We start from the raw sequence: 16,535 nt of genomic DNA, 5'->3' as shown, positions 1-16,535 counted from the left end.
TACATGTAGCCCGTTCTGGCAGACTGCCTGACTTTATTTTACTATCATGTTATTTGATTCATTCTCTTCTATAGTAATATGCTAGTGAAGTTGCTGCCTAGAAGTGCTGTGGTTTCCGCGGCGAAAAGGGATGTTCATTCTGGTTTGGTGGCAGCTAATTCTAAGGTAATCTATGTTTCTTGATTCCTCCCATGGAATTCTGCTTCAGCATATTTTTATATGGCTTGAGAACTTTAATAAGCTTTGGGGGGTGGCAGACAAATTAGTGGATTTCGCCTAAACAGTAATAGTTTTCGCCTAAATATGATTCTTTAGAAATATGATATATTTGGTTGTTTTTAGAAATATGATATATTTGGTTGTTTTTTAGACCGAATTACGGAGCGACTTTGATTTAACTTTCCTGCAACGAGAAATTAAGCTTGGTTTATACTAGTTAATGTTCTTCTGTTTTAGGAGAATTCCGTATTGAAGTTATCTACTGTCGAGTTTGTGTCAAAGTTGCTTGACCGAAGATGGGCGTTGAGGATCCCAGACGCTCAAATTCACCAAGTTATGGTATGTGGGAGTGGAAGATTTAAACAGCAGGGCAGTGAAGTATTGGAGTTTAGAAATAATTCAGGACCGTCTCTGGGGGATAGTATGGCGGCGAGGAACCTCGGGCAGCCAGTATTTTATGTTGTGAGGGATGATTTGCTGCATCCTTTGGTGAATGGTAACAAGGCTCGCAAGTTGGATGCTTTGCTTCCTTTGCTGGAGGATAACTCGGTGACTGATGTGGTAAGATCTTTTTCCTTTTTCAGGGCATATTTAGTAGTGCTTTGCAGGTCTCTATCTCAGCTCCTTGGTTACTACTGATTTTCCTAGATGTTTTTGATCCGACATTTCTTGCCCTTTCTTGGTCATTAGTTTGACACTGAGGAGAGGATGCATGTCGATTGGTTTTTCAGAGTACCATCGAGGCAGCAAACTGCCTGCCCAGTAACATTAACTTCTGTATTCTTGTTACACTTGTATGATTCATTACAATTTTTTCCAATTGGGTGGAGGGGAAGAGAAATGTACTCGTATGTTTGTCACCTCCTTTTGCCTTTGGAACTCGTTGGCTATCTCGTGTGATGCAGTATATTGAAAGCAGAATTAAAATGTCAAATGATATCCAATGGGCCGTTCTAGGTTACTTGTGGAGGCTGTCAAAGTGCGCATGCTGCAGCTGTTGGTATGTAATGTCACATTTAAAATGGGACATTTCCCTTGTCATATTAATTATCCCATGGATTGGATTGATATGGAGATGTTTTGCTAGTCTCTTGTTTTGAATAAAAACATGATGCTGCTGTAATGTATTGATCCATATTATGCAGCTGTTTCATGTGCCGAACGGGGACTGAAGACGCATCTGCTTCTTCGAGGGGAACAGCCTGAAATTCTAACCGGTTATACTCTGATTTCCACACTTTATGGAAACATAAATTACGTTGCAAGATCTTTATATGCCAGAAGGGATGAAATTCTTTCAAGGCATGCTAATATGATAGCTGGCAGTCATGGATCTGTCCAGTGGCTTAGTGATTTGCTGGAGCCAGCTGCCTTCGTCTATCATGTGCCTCCGAAGCAGATCGTTTCACAACTAGATGACTCCAGCAACACAATGAATAAGAAAGTTATGATCATCAACGAAGGTGCGGGCGATGCTGCAGCCTTGTTAGGTACTTGTCCAGTGTATTTCTTTGCAGCTAATGCTGCTGCACTTTCAGACACACAGTTATCTTCATAAATTTCAGACACAGTTAATGTTGCCTTACTGTTCCTTTTCCTCCAGACGTCGAGTGAAATGCAAACCGTTTAATTTAGTTGCAGTGGCATTAACGCATATAGTTCCTTGTAAGGTGTTATACGGCTGGTGCAGTATTTATCCCAGGATCATTTATTTGGAAAAGTTCAGGGTGTCAAGATGATTGTAGATGCAGGAACAGGGACGACTGCAGTTGGCCTGGGACTGGGAGCTTTGTGTTTAGGGTATGGGCCACCTTCTTTCATTCTTGCTAGTTCTCTCATATGAGCATATCATATCTCCCTTGGCTTTGGTTGTATTAGCTCTTGTATTCATTGAGATGGTCAAGAACTTTTGGTTCCACACAATTTTGTAGCCCGCATGGATTGTACATTGAAATATACCACGTGATCTTTTATGTCAGGCTCCCATGGGAGGTGCATGCCGTGATGCTTGCAGATAGTGTTGAAGGATACAGAAAAAAAGAGCAAAGTTTGATTTCTGAATTTCGTAAAATGTGTGAATCCCCAGAAATTGACCTTAGATTGAACGGAGCAAAGTATGAAGTCGTGCATTGGGTCGAACGCAATCGTCCAAGAAAGTAATTTCATCTCATACTTGCATATATGAGACCTAATCCGGAATTGTTTTGATTTGATAATCTGTGAACTTTGTGGGATAGCTAGCTACACATAATTTGCTTGCTTATGGCTGAGACCTTAAAAACTAGGGTAGATATTTGACTCTCAATCCCTAAATTTTTTTGGCTCTTAGATTTGGCAATGTATTGAAAGGGGAAGTTGAAGAATGCCAGAGAATTGCCCAACAAACTGGAATTTTAGTTGATCCCATCTACACATTAGCTGCTTGGGAACTAGCCGCCCAACTGAGTCAGGAGCAAGGAGCGAGTGCAGGCGTGGTGGCGCTGCTTCACACAGGAGGCACGCTAGGAATATTTGGGCTGGCACAGAGGTATAAACCTCACTTCCAAAATCTGAAAGCTCATTAGGATGGCAATGGATCTTTTGTAGGTCCGATCAGACTGGATATTTTTCTGTAACACGCTCTGTAGGCCGAGGCCCATTCTAAACTCTGTGTCATCTGGGCCGCGGAACACGTTCCGTTTGCCCGAAGTTAGTGGAAGGAATACTGGTTTATGGAAGAGTACATTTTATTATTTCACTTCAAAATATGAACTATAAATTAGTAAGTGTTTGCAAGCACAGGAAAGTCCTCCTTGCCAAACCCAATCCCTTTTCCATCTCAAGTTGAAGCCTTCCTTGTTCTGGTTTGCTGTGGAAAATTGCTAACCTTTTTTGAGTTCAAAAGAGAAGGGGAAACTGGACACACACACAAAACACAAACGAGTATGTTGGGTCAAAAAAAAAAAAAAAATTAGGCCAGATATAAAAATAGTTGATAAGATAAAAAATAAAGATTCAAAATTGCGCTTATGATATAACCATTTTTTCCCTAAGAAATAGGCAATCCTAACACATTAAAAAAACCTTTAAAATGAAAATCAAAGAATCATAATATATTACTTGAGAAACCCTTGATTAATTTAGGAGTTAAAATTGAGATCTCAAAACTTAAAAAGTCTTGGGTTCATGTCCTCTTCCTCCTTTCCACAACTTATAAATCTCATCACTTGGCTGGTATGAGTTTGTTTGAATAAGAGTTTATTTGGATGATTTATTTGAAATATTTACTGTAACATTTTTTGTGATGTGATGTATGTCAGATAAAAAGGTGATTGGAAAGATAAAAAGGTAATTGAAATGTGTGAGAATAAATTTTGCAAACCAAATTATCTTCATCCAAACAAACTCATAGATTTTGTCTTGCTCCACGCAGTCGATTCAATAATTGATCTTTCCAAAATTTGAAAATGATGCTGTTATCAAGGCAACGCCATCCCCAAAGTGAACATAACTAAGCTACTGTAGTAGTCTATTTGTTAGAACATACTGTAACTATAAGCTGTAGTATAATGGACTTGGAACATTGGAAGAAGCCTTTCATTTCCAGGGACTTGGGAATTGGAAACTTCTCCGATGCTTATAATTCAGCAACTAAACATGCATATGGTGGCGGTGGTTGGCAGCAGCAGCAGCTTCTCGTAAGCTTTTGAACCACCCACCACCAAGCATGCATTAGTCTGCTGTTTAAGCAGCCGCAGCTGCCGCCGCCGCCAACAGGCAACAGAATTCCTGGTAACAAGGGTGGGGGGAAGCCAGCAAACCAGGATGGTTCGTCGGAGCTGGACCCCACTCCATTCTTGTCTCATTTGAGTGTGTGTTCTATATATTTCCACCCCCACGTATCCATGGAGCTTAATAACATCACCTTCCACTTCTTGGTGCATTTCTAAAGTTTTTCATTAACACAAAAGTAAAACAAGTACTACTATATTCAATTTTTGAAATATGAAAGAGTTGGCGTGAAGAGAATCTAGCATTACCCACCAGAGCGTTGAAAAAAAAAAAAGGAATCCTAGTTTATATTTAGCTATAATTGTGAAAAACTTGCTGATGTAACAATTTCCTAGTAAGATGTGGATGAATGTCTGTATAATACAATTGATGATTATTGCCTGGGAGGATAATCCATAGCATATAGTAGTAGCAGTAGTAGTAGGAAAGGGTAGTCTGAGTTCATCAGCCGACCACTCTCCGCTACTGGGACAAGGAGCTGGTGGTTGTGTTGTTGGACCCTGACTGACACAGGAACCTGGATGGATGGATGGATGTCCTCTGAGAGAAAGAGAGAAACCACTGGGCCAATGACTAAGCAGCTACTGGGAGGACTTAAGTTCTCTTGGACGCGGTTGATGAGGATTCAAATCTCATCAGAAGTAAAAAAACTTTAAGAATTATGTCATAATACTTCCTTAATTTAGTTGGATATGTATACCTATTAGCCTCTGCATCAGCCTTTTTAGGTTCTCACTTCTCATAGATTAGGATAGAATAGGTTATACAAATGTACCGTTGTTGACAAAAAAAAAAAAAAAAAGAGAGAGAGAGAGAAGAAGGGAGGGGCCGGGCGGGAGGAAAATGGAGGGAGAGACATCACTGTCGCATACTTTTTTTTTTTTTTTTTTTTGATGTCACAAAAAGGAAGCAAGATTAGATTAGGCTTCTTCGGCAACAGAATATAGCTGTGGCCCATCACCCTGCGTGCAGATGGGATGGGGAACATAAGCTAGTGTCCTATGCAATAGAATGTTTAATTTGGACTAGACACATACGAAGTTTTTTTTTTTTTTTTTTGGGGTTGAAGGAGACACGTACGAAAAAGATTGAAGGACAGAGAGTGCTTAGCTTAGGCAGAGCATTATAATAGTCCTGCTTATTAAGTTTACCTTTTCTTTGCAAGCCACAAGATAAAAAAAAAAAAAGAAAAAGAAAAAGAAAGAAATGGAAATGGAACAGATTATCAACATTGTCCTCCTATAAAAGATCAGACAGAAGAGTAAAAAGCAACTTTTGGCCATAGACAAAGGACAACTACTTCCCCAAAGTAAGGATGTAGGTTTTAACCATTGCTAGCAGTGAATCATCTTCAACTCGTTTCGGGTTTCTTTTTTTTTTTTTTTTTTAAAAAAACTATTTGAGTTTGGTGGTAACTGTGGGACAGTAATCATGCGAACCAAAGTGAAAAACTATTGTGCTTTCACCTTAACGATTCATTCCAAAACAAAACAAAAGGGATTAAAAAAAAAAAAAAAGGGAATCCTCTAAATATATAACTTGTCTTGGTTGCGCTAGCTACTATCTATTTGAATAACATATGTCTCGTACAATAATAAATAACAATCTAAACTTTGAAATCCCTTTCTTCTTCGTGGAACACTTTTCATTTTAAAAATTATATGTAACAATAATATGAAAAAAGTGCAGCGGAAGGCCTCAAACCAATAAAAAGAGAGAAAAATAAGCTAGTCAGTAACTAGCACTAGCGATTCTGTCTTTTTTTTTTTTTTTTGGCAAGACAGAATTGTTTGTAGAACCTGCAAGTTGAAGTAGTTAAAGTATTCATTGTTGTTTTTTTATTTTTTGATATACCTCTCCATTAATACCAGTTTTAGTGTTTTATTTATTTTTCACACAAAAATGTCTGACTAATGAAATAGCATGCTTAGTGATAAACATGCATATTAAATATGGACATATATAGTAAATTGATAACTAAGTACCCTTTTAAAGAATAAATGAATCTATATGATTTAGAACAAACACAAAAAAAAAAAAAAGTGAGTCCATTTTTTTTGGGATAAAGAGAGTATATAATTACACTAAGGGTCCGTTTGTTTCGGGTGAAAATGTTTTCCAGGAAAATATTTTCCTAATTTTCCGTGTTTGGTTGCACAAAAGTTACTGAAAACATTTTCCTATGTAAAATATTGTCACTCATTTTATGGAAAACAACTTCCCTTCCAAACTTACTGAAGTTGTTTTCCGAAATGCATGCATCTCGCCTGTAGTATGTTCCAAACTTACTGAAAACATCTTGTAGTATGTTCTTTTTTTTTTTAGTGTAAATAGGAGGATTCGAACCTAAGACCTCTTCCTTACACTCCCTCCCCCGTACCACCCAACCCAACCCTCCCCCTAGTATATTTAAAATAAAAAAAAAATATCATCATGCTCATCATATGCTAATAATTAATTATGTATAATAGGGACATTCTTTTCTAAAGAAACTTTCAGCAGTGAGAGTGCAAGATATATGTCACAATAAGCATTGCATGTGATTGATATTTGACACTAAATGACCAGCAATTTGTTTATTGCTTAAGGAGATATTTTTTATTCATATATACATTTCTCCAAGATTTTTTAAAGTTAAACAATGAGATAAATTTTCTTATTTTGCATAGGAAGAAGTATGTAGTTATAATGTGTAGAAAGTAAAGATAGAGATAAAAGTGAAAATATTTCAAAAGTTAAACAAACACCAAAAAAATGAAGTAAGAAAATATTTTCAATAAGCTAACCAAACACCTGAAAATGATGAAAGGGAAATGATTTTCATGGAAAATTACTTTCACGGAAAATTTTTTCCCAAGGAAAACATTTTACTTCCAACCAAACAAACCCTAACTTACTATTCTTTTCTTCCTATTTATTCTAACTTATACAAATAGTAGTTGTATTAAAGGAGCATTTAATTCTCTCTGCCCTATGTTTCTTTTGTCTATTTTCTTTCCTCTTAATTGAACTCGTTTTTTTTCATCTCTCTCTCCCAGAAATATGTTAAAAAGCAGACAGCGCATCGAATAAACAATAGTCTACGATGTTCCTTACGATACTTATATAGTACTGTTGCCATTCTTATGACCATCTTGATAAAATTTTTAGAACGTACGAACCATTACCACTTCAATTCGTGCCATATATATATAGTTGAAAGGCTTCAAATGTTTGGATTGCATTTTTCCCTATTTTTTAAAATATTTTCTATGAATTTATTTTTCAAACACTTTTTTACATTGCATATATATCTTTTGCTATTTTTCTTACAAAATTTGTATGTTTTATGTGAATTCATTTTTCAATCATCTTTTTACCATATATATATATATATATATATATATATATATATATATATCCATTTTTAGTGTAAATGATAAGGTTCGAATTCAAAATCTTTCTCCTATATTTCGTCATCTAAATCATCTAATTCCCCATACCTTATATTTATCAAATCGTTACAATAATTTTTTAAAAAAAAATTGTAGAAAACAACAATCAAAACGGGCATTCATGCTTTCCATTTGGATTATTATTATTATTTTAAATTTTTTATAAAAAAAATATATTACAGCGATTTAATATACGTAAGATAAAATGACAAATGAGAAATGTATTCACAAAAAAATAAAATTTTTTTAGGAAAATAGGGCAATCCAAACATCTATGCAATTTTGGTGATTCCTAAAAAAAATTTAGGAGAAAATGACAATCCAAACATCTGTATAATTTTGGTAATTTCTAATTGCCTTTGTATTGGTTCAGGGAGGCATCGGAAATCTCGTGTCGGGCTCGAGTCAGTGTAATCTATGGTACACGTGTGCCGCTCTTGATTTCTTATGCAAACGACTGCTCTATCTTTAGTGAACAATCCCATAATTTCCCTTTTCTTTTTCTTTTTTTCTTTCTCCAGTAGGATTTTTAATTTATTTTTAACAGGATCACACTACTATAAATCGTAATCTAATCAAAGTGGCATAACAAGTTTTTTTTTTTTTTTTTTTTTTGTGGGGGTGCTCCAAATCGACGCGAAAATGACGGAATGAACCAATTATTGTTCAATCATTCATAGTGCATGTTTATCCGACAGTGCAGCCTATTTTATTTGTCCATTTTTCTTTTTCTTCTAATGGTGCTGCAAATTGTCACGTTAACCCAAATCCAATAAGCAATAATGCCACCTTAACCCTACATTTCTATTTTTTTCTAGGACTCGGTGGTTTTTGAGCCTAAGATAGAGTTTTGTTTTAATTATTATTATATGAAGTATGAAAGTAATTTTTATAATTATTCTATGTACCTACACTTGTCCATCTTTTCGTTGGCTTGTCTTTTGTAAGGTGGAGCTGTTTGATCTAATCCGAGCAGAAAAGTTTTCTTCCCTTCGTTTATGAATTGTGGAAAAAAAAGGGAAAAGAAAAAGAAAAATCGAGCACTCTACCCTATTTGAATTGTTTTTTTTTTTTTTGAAGAAGAATTGTATGAAAAGGAATTTTTTATTAAAAAATTTATACGTTTTTCGTAAACACATTTTTAAATCACCTTTTGATCTCACATATATCAAATCGTTATAATATATTTTTTACAAAAAATCCAAAAAATTACAATTCAAATTTTTATGAATATTTTCATACACATTTTTTTTACCTTATATATATATATCACATTATAAAAAAAATGTTACAGACTGCCTTCTTGTTTTGTTGGAACCGAAAGATCCCAACAAGTGATTGTAAAAGCTTTTCTTAAAGTGATCTCTTTTCCTTCCATTGTTCACGCATCTACGAAACCCTAAAACCTGGAGGAACTCAGTCCTGGTCCAGGCTAAAAGGAGAGTGAGGACATATCATGATATCAAAGTTCAAACTTAAGTGCCGAAAAGGAAATTCAATCATTTTTACATATGTGTTGTCCTGTCATAAATGCTGCCAGGAGACCCCAGCAGATCCTAAACGGTGATCCTGGCCCTACTTATCTTGGCCCCAAAGGTCCCTTCAGCTTCTTGCTTCGCCTCCTGAACTCTGGAGCACAAGAGGTGAATAATGGTAATACATTCCGATAATAAGCAAATATAAAATTCAAGGATTAAAACAACCCGTCATGTATAATTTTACTGCAGAACAATAGCCACAATCTTTATCCCAAACAAACAAAATGAATTAGTAAATGATGACCAAATGGGAAAGATAAGAGATCTAGAGCTCTTTCCTGAGGAGCGAATTTACATGTCATTGTCACTCATTAACACATATGTTAGGTTATGTTTGAATTGCATTGTTCTGGATTTTTTTGTAGAAAAATTACGGTAGCAATTTGATAAATGCGAAGTAAAAAAATGATTGAAAACTACAGTCACGAAAAAACGTAGCAATTTTTTCATACATGTCCTTCTCTTCTTTCTACATATAAAAGAATAAAGTCTGCAAGAATTAAAATAGTACGGTAATGTCTAAGCCACTTAATCCACCATTCATGGATAACTATATTGTGTGTTTGGGAGAGAGATTATTTGAAATTTATTCGGGATATTACTACGGCATTTTTATGATGTGATACATGGGATGATTGAAAATGTAAAATAAACATGTATACTTTAAGCTTCCTCATATACATTTTACTAATAAAATGGGTACATTTTCCTTCTAAAGCATGTTCAATCATTTATATGCAAATACTCATGGGACTTTACCAATAAATTGGAGTCTTTGCATACCATGTTGGATACTCCATTTAAGAAGGAGAAATAAATTTACACCACTCCGTTCATAGTACTTCATAAAAACCTATCTATGCATTTATTAATGCATTGCCTCGTATCATTAGCAACGAAATTTGTAGGTGGTGTGAATTTAAGATGGAACTAGGGACATAGATTTAATCTCAAGACGACGACATTAATGAAAAAGTACCAAGGGACTTTAAATCCTGTCCAAGGCCAAGATCGTGTATCGAACATCCTTTTCGGGCAGAAGGAAAAACAAAAGAAAAGCCAAAATCATATGGGTATAATGTGAGATAGAAGTTTGAATAGAAAGCAAAAGTAGTGCTAATTCTGAAAACTCTAAAAGAGTGGATGGAGTCTCTCTCTCTCTCTCTCTCGGGAGGGGTCTCAGCCTTCTGGCTTTTCTCCTGAACCGAAGAAGACAAAGAACATAATAGCGGTAACAGCAGCAACAGGGAGTCGTAGTAGTGTGTTTCTTGCATTACATACGTGTAGAGACAAGTGCTTGAAAATTATGCCGAGTTAAAGTGAAGAGAAAAAGAAAAGAAGAAAAGCATAAAAAAAACACAGAAATAGAGTACTAGTATGAGGAGAAGTCAGACCTCTTGCTCACCTCACAAGAGTTAATATGCAGACCAAATAAAGCAGACTGCACACTACCCAGCCATGCCAGCACTCAGCACCACCAGTAGTCAAAGCAGCCACAACATCAACATGAAGGAGTACCAGCGCAACACCCGCAATTACTACTATTATAGTAATTATTTTTGACAATTAATTAACCCTCTGCCCCCGTCCGGCCTTTTGTACATTTTTCGTATTCTACACAAACATTTGTGTGTATCAAACATTAAACATGTATAGGTTAGGTCATTAATTTTAGCAATGGCAATGCTAGAATGTGTGCGCTGGATTGGTTTCAAGATTTTGAAGGTTGTTGACTGGCGAGGAAGATAACAATAACTGTAGCTGGTATAGTTGAGTTGAAGAGGCAACTCCTAAATGAGCTACTAATTAGGTAGTGAAATAATTTAACATGCATGTAGGAAACAGAAAATTGTTGGTTCCAACTTGATGTTACGTTTTCACGAGACGAAGGTTGTGTGTGGATTGTATTTTCCGTCATTTTTCATGGAAAAATTACTGTAGCGATTTGATATATGTGAGGGAAAAAGGTGATAGGAAAATGTGATCACGGAAAATGACAATCAGTGTGTTTGGATAGTGGGTTATTTGAGATATTTTTACTGTAGCACTTTTTGTGATGTGATGTATGTGAGATAAAAAAGTAGTTGGAAAGATAAAAAATTGTATTGAAAATTGTAATGGTGATGCAAGCAAATATATTTGGGAAAATAACCCACTATCCAAACACATTATATAATATTTTCCGACGGAAACAAACAATCCAAGCATGACAAAATCGTGGTTGGAAAATCAAAGTGGAACTAAAACTGCTCTTTCTTAAGAATTAACATACATCATTATTGAGCATGTTTGGATTGCTAAATTATTTCAAATAATTAATATTTCGTTTCCATTATAAATATATTTTTCAATTCATCTTTTTATATTCCCGACTATTTTTTATCTCACATGCATCACATTACAAAAATTTTGATTAACAATCATAGACATGATGCCGGTGTAAGTTTAAGAGCAAGATAAAATTTTCAATTTACAAACAATTTGCATTCAAGCAAATGATTTGTAACTTAAAATTAATAAATGATGAATCGAAATTTCCATTATTGCAGATGACAGCGACAGTACTGCATTTCTCCGATTATTACAATTGAGCCACTTGCAAATTTATCCAAAAAACTCAAAATTAGTTTCAGTAACCAAAAAGGGCAAACTATAATCACAATTACACATCGCAAAACACGTACTAAAATATTCAGTAATTCTAAGGCTGTCCTTGAGGGTAATTTCGTAACCTGAGCTTAAGACTACCAACAGTACAATACATAGGCGCATTTATAATTCCAGCAAGCTTCGGTCCGAAAAGAAAAGAAAGTAGCGCTGTGAGGTAATGTGAGGTGGTGGTGACTCGTTGCTTATTGTTCTTTTCAAACAAACATTCTCAAAGACTCAAACTCATCCCCCCCCCCCCTCTCTCTCTCTCTCACACACACACACAAACTAATCTTTGCTGCCGGATTAACGTAGTCTGGGGGAGAGAGAGAGAGATGTAGATAGAAGCAATTCTCCAACTACAATACTATGTAGTGTAGAGCAGAAGATGCCTAGAGAGAGAACAAACCCATGGGCCAGAGTATGGTATGGTTGGGTTCCAAATCGCTAGCATTACCAGATACATATGTAGTTCATGAAACTGCTAATGGAAATTTCTACTAACTAAAAAGCCTAGCCAACCCGCCGGAAAACCACCCTTCCGCTTGTTTCCGGCAACCAATTTCCTCCCCCCCCCCCAAAACCACACCACAAAAAAAAATCATGGGTGACACTACTGGTTTTGCTTCCCGTTTCCCAGGAAACCTCGACCCAAGAGCTCAAGAATTCATTCCAACCACCCATCATCATTTACCACCTTTACTCTTTCCGCATCTTTACGTTCCTTACGCTTCTCCACCGCCTTACCACCAGTTCTCTCCTCCTCCTCCTCCGCCGCCGGCGTTCGTTAGCAGCGACCACCCCTCTCTATTAAGTCCTCCTGGCAGTACCTCTTTGCCACCTTCTTGTAACATGCCGTCACGGGCCTTACTCTTGAGCATGGTCCCCGCTGACGTCAGCGAGTCGACGGTGAGGAGAGAGCTGGAGGTGTTTGGTGACGTCAGGGCAGTTCAGATGGAGCGAGTTCGAGACGGGATCGTCACGGTTCATTTCTACGACTTGAGGCAAGCGCAGGAGGCGTTGGCGGCAATTCAAGAGCAGCACATGCAGCAGCAGTTCAGATTGAGGAGGCATTACGATGCCGTCTTTGCGCAGAATTCCGTGGGTCTTAATTTACTGCCTCCTCCTTCACAGCTTCTGCTGCCGCCGCTTCCGCCGCCAGGACGAGGGCTCATAGCCGGGAGGGCTGTCTGGGCTCAATATACAGTCCCCGTGGCTTCTACGCTTCCGGATGGGAATAACCAAGGGACTCTTGTGATATTCAATTTGGAGCCCGAGGTCACCCCAACTTACCTCAAGCAAATTTTTGAAGCCTTTGGTACGAAACGATCTTGTATCATCTTCTGAGCTCAATACCAGAATTTTTTTCCCTTCTTCGAATTTTGATTGATTTTTCCCCCTTTTGTCTTTAATTGGATTGTGGTTGCATGTTTTTATTTTATGTTTTTACGGGGAAATTTTTGTTTTATTTCCTAGCATTAAGTATTCTTGATAATAGGCATCTATCCATGTCAAAAAAAAAAAAAAAAGACTCGGTAATCTTTTTTTTTTTTTTTTTTGGGGCGGGGGTGGGGGTATTATACTATTATGTATAATTGTGGTCATGCTCCTGGGACCGCATCCATCTGAGGCATTATGTTGCCTGTGCAGGGCCTGTTAAGGAATTGAGAGAGACACCAATGAAGAGGCATCAAAGGTTTGTGGAGTTTCACGATACTAGAGATGCAGCAAAGGCCTTGTCGGAAATGAACGGGAAGGAAATTCAAGGTAGGCAAGTTGTGATTGAATTTAGCAGGCCTGGTGGTCATAGCAAGAAAAGTTCATCATCAAGAGCCAGCCGAGGCAATACTATGGCCACTTTCAGCGGACTTGAATATTCTTTAACAAATTATCAAGCAAGGCCTTCACGTAACTTGCCACCATCTCCACCACCTCCCATGTCTCGTAAAATATCTGGTCGGCCGCTTTGTAAATCTCATGATATGAAAGCGGCGAGTTTTCATTCCAAGGGAAACCCTAATGGAAATGGTGATAACCGGAGCTCTAGTTCGAGTAATGCCTCGGTTCAAAATTCAATGGCTTCTCTGAGACTTGTTGGCCAAAATGGAAGTCGAAATGTAGGAGTACAGGAAGAATCTTGGAACTTTAGGCCGTCGAGTTCAAAGAAGAATTGCAAGAAGAGAGGAGGAAATGGTGCAAATATTGCAAGTGGTAGTAGTGGGACGGCTACTAGTAGTAGTACTTCTAAGCATCAACAACAACAGACCAAGGGTAGTCGACCGTGGAAAGGTTCATCTAGACAGTCAAAGGAATACGATCCGCGTTTCTTGATAAACGAAGATGCGATTATAGAATCAAATTGCCCAGATTCCAGAACCACTGTCATGATTAAAAACATTCCCAACAAGTACAGGTTCGTTTGATGCCTTGTTTATAAGGTCAAAATCTAATTAATTGTACGATTAGAACCATTTTTAGTCCGAACCCTTGACACTTAACCGATTTTGGTTAAGTTGTGATGAGAATATTGGACTTCTTCTCTTTTCTTTTTTCTTTTTTTTTTCCTCCGGTTCAAATTTTGGGCATGGTGCAGTCAGAAGCTACTGCTGAACATGCTAGACAACCACTGCATCCACTGCAACGAGCAGATTGATGACGGCGATGATCAGCCCTTGTCTTCCTACGACTTTGTCTACCTTCCTATTGATTTCATGTAAATTTTGTTCATTTTCGTGAAGATTTGTTTCTCCTGTATTTCTTTTGGCTTTTAATTGCATAGAACGCAGTGATTTTGGGCCTAAAATATACAGCGTACTTGAAAAATGCAGAAACAAGTGCAATGTTGGATACGGCTTCGTGAACATGACCTCCCCAGAGGCAACCTTGAGACTATACAAGGCATTCCACCGTCAAAGCTGGGAAGTCTTCAACTCCCGCAAAATTTGTGAAGTTACCTATGCCAGATTACAGGTAAAAAAAAAAAAATGCATGGATTGTCACGTTTATGCATGTATTATCTTGGATGGTACTTTATTAATAAATTCCAGCTAGCCCACAAGTTTGAAAGGGAGATATTTGGTAGTTGTTTAATTAAGTAGCGTACGACATATCCGAACTTTGGTACTCGCGAATTAAGAATTGATGTTGTGAAAAGGGGGTGGAAGCATTGAAAGAGCATTTCAAGAACTCAAAGTTCCCATGTGATGTGGACGAGTACATGCCAGTAGTCTTCTCACCGTCACGAGACGGGCGGAGATTGACGGAGCCGGTCCCGATCACCGGCCGTTCCACCGCAGCTACCCCACCTCTTCTTCTATCTTCTTCTCCAGCAGTGAGTTCCAAGGAAGACTACCATTCGGAAGATTACGACGAGATAGACGGTGGAGATTCGCAGGTCAATGGAGTAAATGGCGATGTTGTTAATGATGATGTTGACGGGAATGATGAGGATCAAGAAATGTGCAGCTGCGGTGGCAAAAGTAGTACTAGTAGGAATGGGTGTAGCAACAGCAGTAGCTGCAGCAGCAGCTCAAACGGCGGCGATAGTGGAGATCCGTGTGATGATAGCGATGACGTTTACGGTGGAAGACAAAAACAGTAGAAGCGGTGGCTATAGAGTTAACTTTGGATTTTGCAGTTTTTATTGTTACTAGTTATAAACAGTAGAGAAGATTTTCTTCAACTCTCAGGCTATTCACTACTACCAATGCCTCTTTGCCCTCTCTTTTTTTTTTTTTTTCTTTTCTTTCTTGATTTTCGTTGTTTGTTGATATCTCATCAGTTATCCATTTCATCTGTGTAGAACTAGAAAGGCAGCTACTACTACCATTACTGGCTATAGTGACTGCCAAGAATAGGTTGCAGCAGCCAATGGGGGCGGTGGGGTGATTGTTGTCGTTGAGCTCCGAGCCCCCATAGTCTCTCAGAAACCCCCCCAGACTTTAACGTTTCTTACAAAACTCCTGCCATCCCCCCGCCCCCCCCCCCCTTTTTTTTTTGGTTAAATGCCATACCTAAATATTGTGTCATTCATACCTGCTAGTTATTGTTGTCCAGGTTACGCTAGCTTTGCTTGACTTGGCTTCGTTACTATGATGATGATTAGGAGCTATTTCCATGCATCTCTGGCTAGGTGGCTCAAACAAAAAAAAGAAAAAAAAAAAAAGAACTTTGTCTAGGAGGTGGAACATTTGTTGTCACTTGTCGTAGCTTTTATTGGAAACATATATAGAATTGAATGGGCGTTAAAATGACATGCTGGATTTGTTTCTTCTTTTTGCGAGGATGTGAATGATGTTATATATATATATATATATATATATATATATATATATATATATATATATATATATATATATATATATATATTTTGGAGATGTAGTAGAAAATTTCTTGTGCTTTCAAGCAAGGAGCGCAAAATATTTGCATTGGAAACACTGAAGGGCTTCTTGTTAACCGGCACTTTAAACGTTCAGACTTTATGGTGCGTGTGAGAGTGACGTTGAAAGAAGAGAAGAGAAAGTGCCATAAGAGGGAGAGAAGGAAAGTTTAGGCCAGCTCAAAACTACCACTATTTGAAATAATTTGGGTTTGTGCCTTCGACGCTAACGTCTCTCCGTGCTAATTATAATTAAGTGATATCGGGCAGCGTGGGAGGAGGGTTTAGGAGTAATTTTTTTTTCCTGTTTCTTAATCTTCTTTTACTTGTGTTTAAGTGTTCTCTCGCGGATGATTTAAGTTCTAGGGGTACAGCTCCGTCTCATCCTGTCGGTCATGGTCACCGGAACTTTATCTTTGGAATATCTTTTTTTTTTTTTTGTCAATAAACGTTATCTTTAGAATATCATATTCACAAATGTAATTTTATGACCTTTTTAAAAATAATATACTGATACGAACTGTTATACAAACTCTTGAATTTTCC

At 37.4% G+C, this 16,535-nt stretch overlaps 2 protein-coding genes across 3 annotated transcripts; both read left to right on the top strand.

Annotated features, from left to right (window-relative positions):
* The first annotated feature begins 25 nt into the window (after nucleotides 1-25).
* On the top strand, nucleotides 26-2,936 carry LOC113716687 (D-cysteine desulfhydrase 2, mitochondrial). 2 transcript variants are annotated; one of them, XM_027241084.2, is made up of 7 exons: nucleotides 26-165; nucleotides 457-780; nucleotides 1,177-1,219; nucleotides 1,365-1,709; nucleotides 1,890-2,019; nucleotides 2,199-2,375; nucleotides 2,549-2,936. In XM_027241084.2, exons 1-7 carry the CDS (start codon nucleotides 79-81, stop codon nucleotides 2,781-2,783), a joined length of 1,341 nt encoding a protein of 446 aa, XP_027096885.1. In that variant the 5' UTR covers nucleotides 26-78; the 3' UTR covers nucleotides 2,784-2,936. The 2 variants fall into 2 exon arrangements, with proteins under 2 accessions (XP_027096885.1, XP_071926686.1); XM_072070585.1 differs by lacking the exon at nucleotides 2,199-2,375.
* Nucleotides 2,937-11,735: 8,799 nt separating this feature from the next.
* Nucleotides 11,736-15,335, top strand: LOC113715355 (protein terminal ear1-like). Its single transcript, XM_027239541.2, has 5 exons — nucleotides 11,736-12,929; nucleotides 13,262-14,024; nucleotides 14,205-14,324; nucleotides 14,440-14,581; nucleotides 14,766-15,335. The coding sequence occupies exons 1-5, from the start codon at nucleotides 12,215-12,217 to the stop codon at nucleotides 15,210-15,212; spliced, it is 2,187 nt and encodes a 728-aa protein (XP_027095342.1). The 5' UTR covers nucleotides 11,736-12,214; the 3' UTR covers nucleotides 15,213-15,335.
* The last annotated feature ends 1,200 nt before the right edge of the window (nucleotides 15,336-16,535 follow it).

This window comes from Coffea arabica, chromosome 11c, assembly GCF_036785885.1.
Source record: "Coffea arabica cultivar ET-39 chromosome 11c, Coffea Arabica ET-39 HiFi, whole genome shotgun sequence".
Classification (NCBI taxonomy): Eukaryota; Viridiplantae; Streptophyta; class Magnoliopsida; order Gentianales; family Rubiaceae; genus Coffea; species Coffea arabica.
The sequence above is the reverse complement of the archived record's forward strand: the minus strand, read 5'-3'. Positions and strand labels throughout refer to the sequence as shown.

Bases quoted from the DNA above. Each gene is read 5' to 3' on its own strand.
- LOC113716687 (XM_027241084.2), top strand. From the start codon at position 79: ATGCTAGTGAAGTTGCTGCCTAGAAGTGCTGTGGTTTCCGCGGCGAAA. The intron at 781-1,176 runs GTAAGATCTTTT...GGGCCGTTCTAG, and splicing joins ATAACTCGGTGACTGATGTG to GTTACTTGTGGAGGCTGTCA. The intron at 2,020-2,198 runs GTATGGGCCACC...CTTTTATGTCAG, and splicing joins CTGGGAGCTTTGTGTTTAGG to GCTCCCATGGGAGGTGCATG.
- LOC113715355 (XM_027239541.2), top strand. From the start codon at position 12,215: ATGGGTGACACTACTGGTTTTGCTTCCCGTTTCCCAGGAAACCTCGAC. The intron at 12,930-13,261 runs GTACGAAACGAT...TTGCCTGTGCAG, and splicing joins GCAAATTTTTGAAGCCTTTG to GGCCTGTTAAGGAATTGAGA. The intron at 14,325-14,439 runs GTAAATTTTGTT...TGAAAAATGCAG, and splicing joins TACCTTCCTATTGATTTCAT to AAACAAGTGCAATGTTGGAT.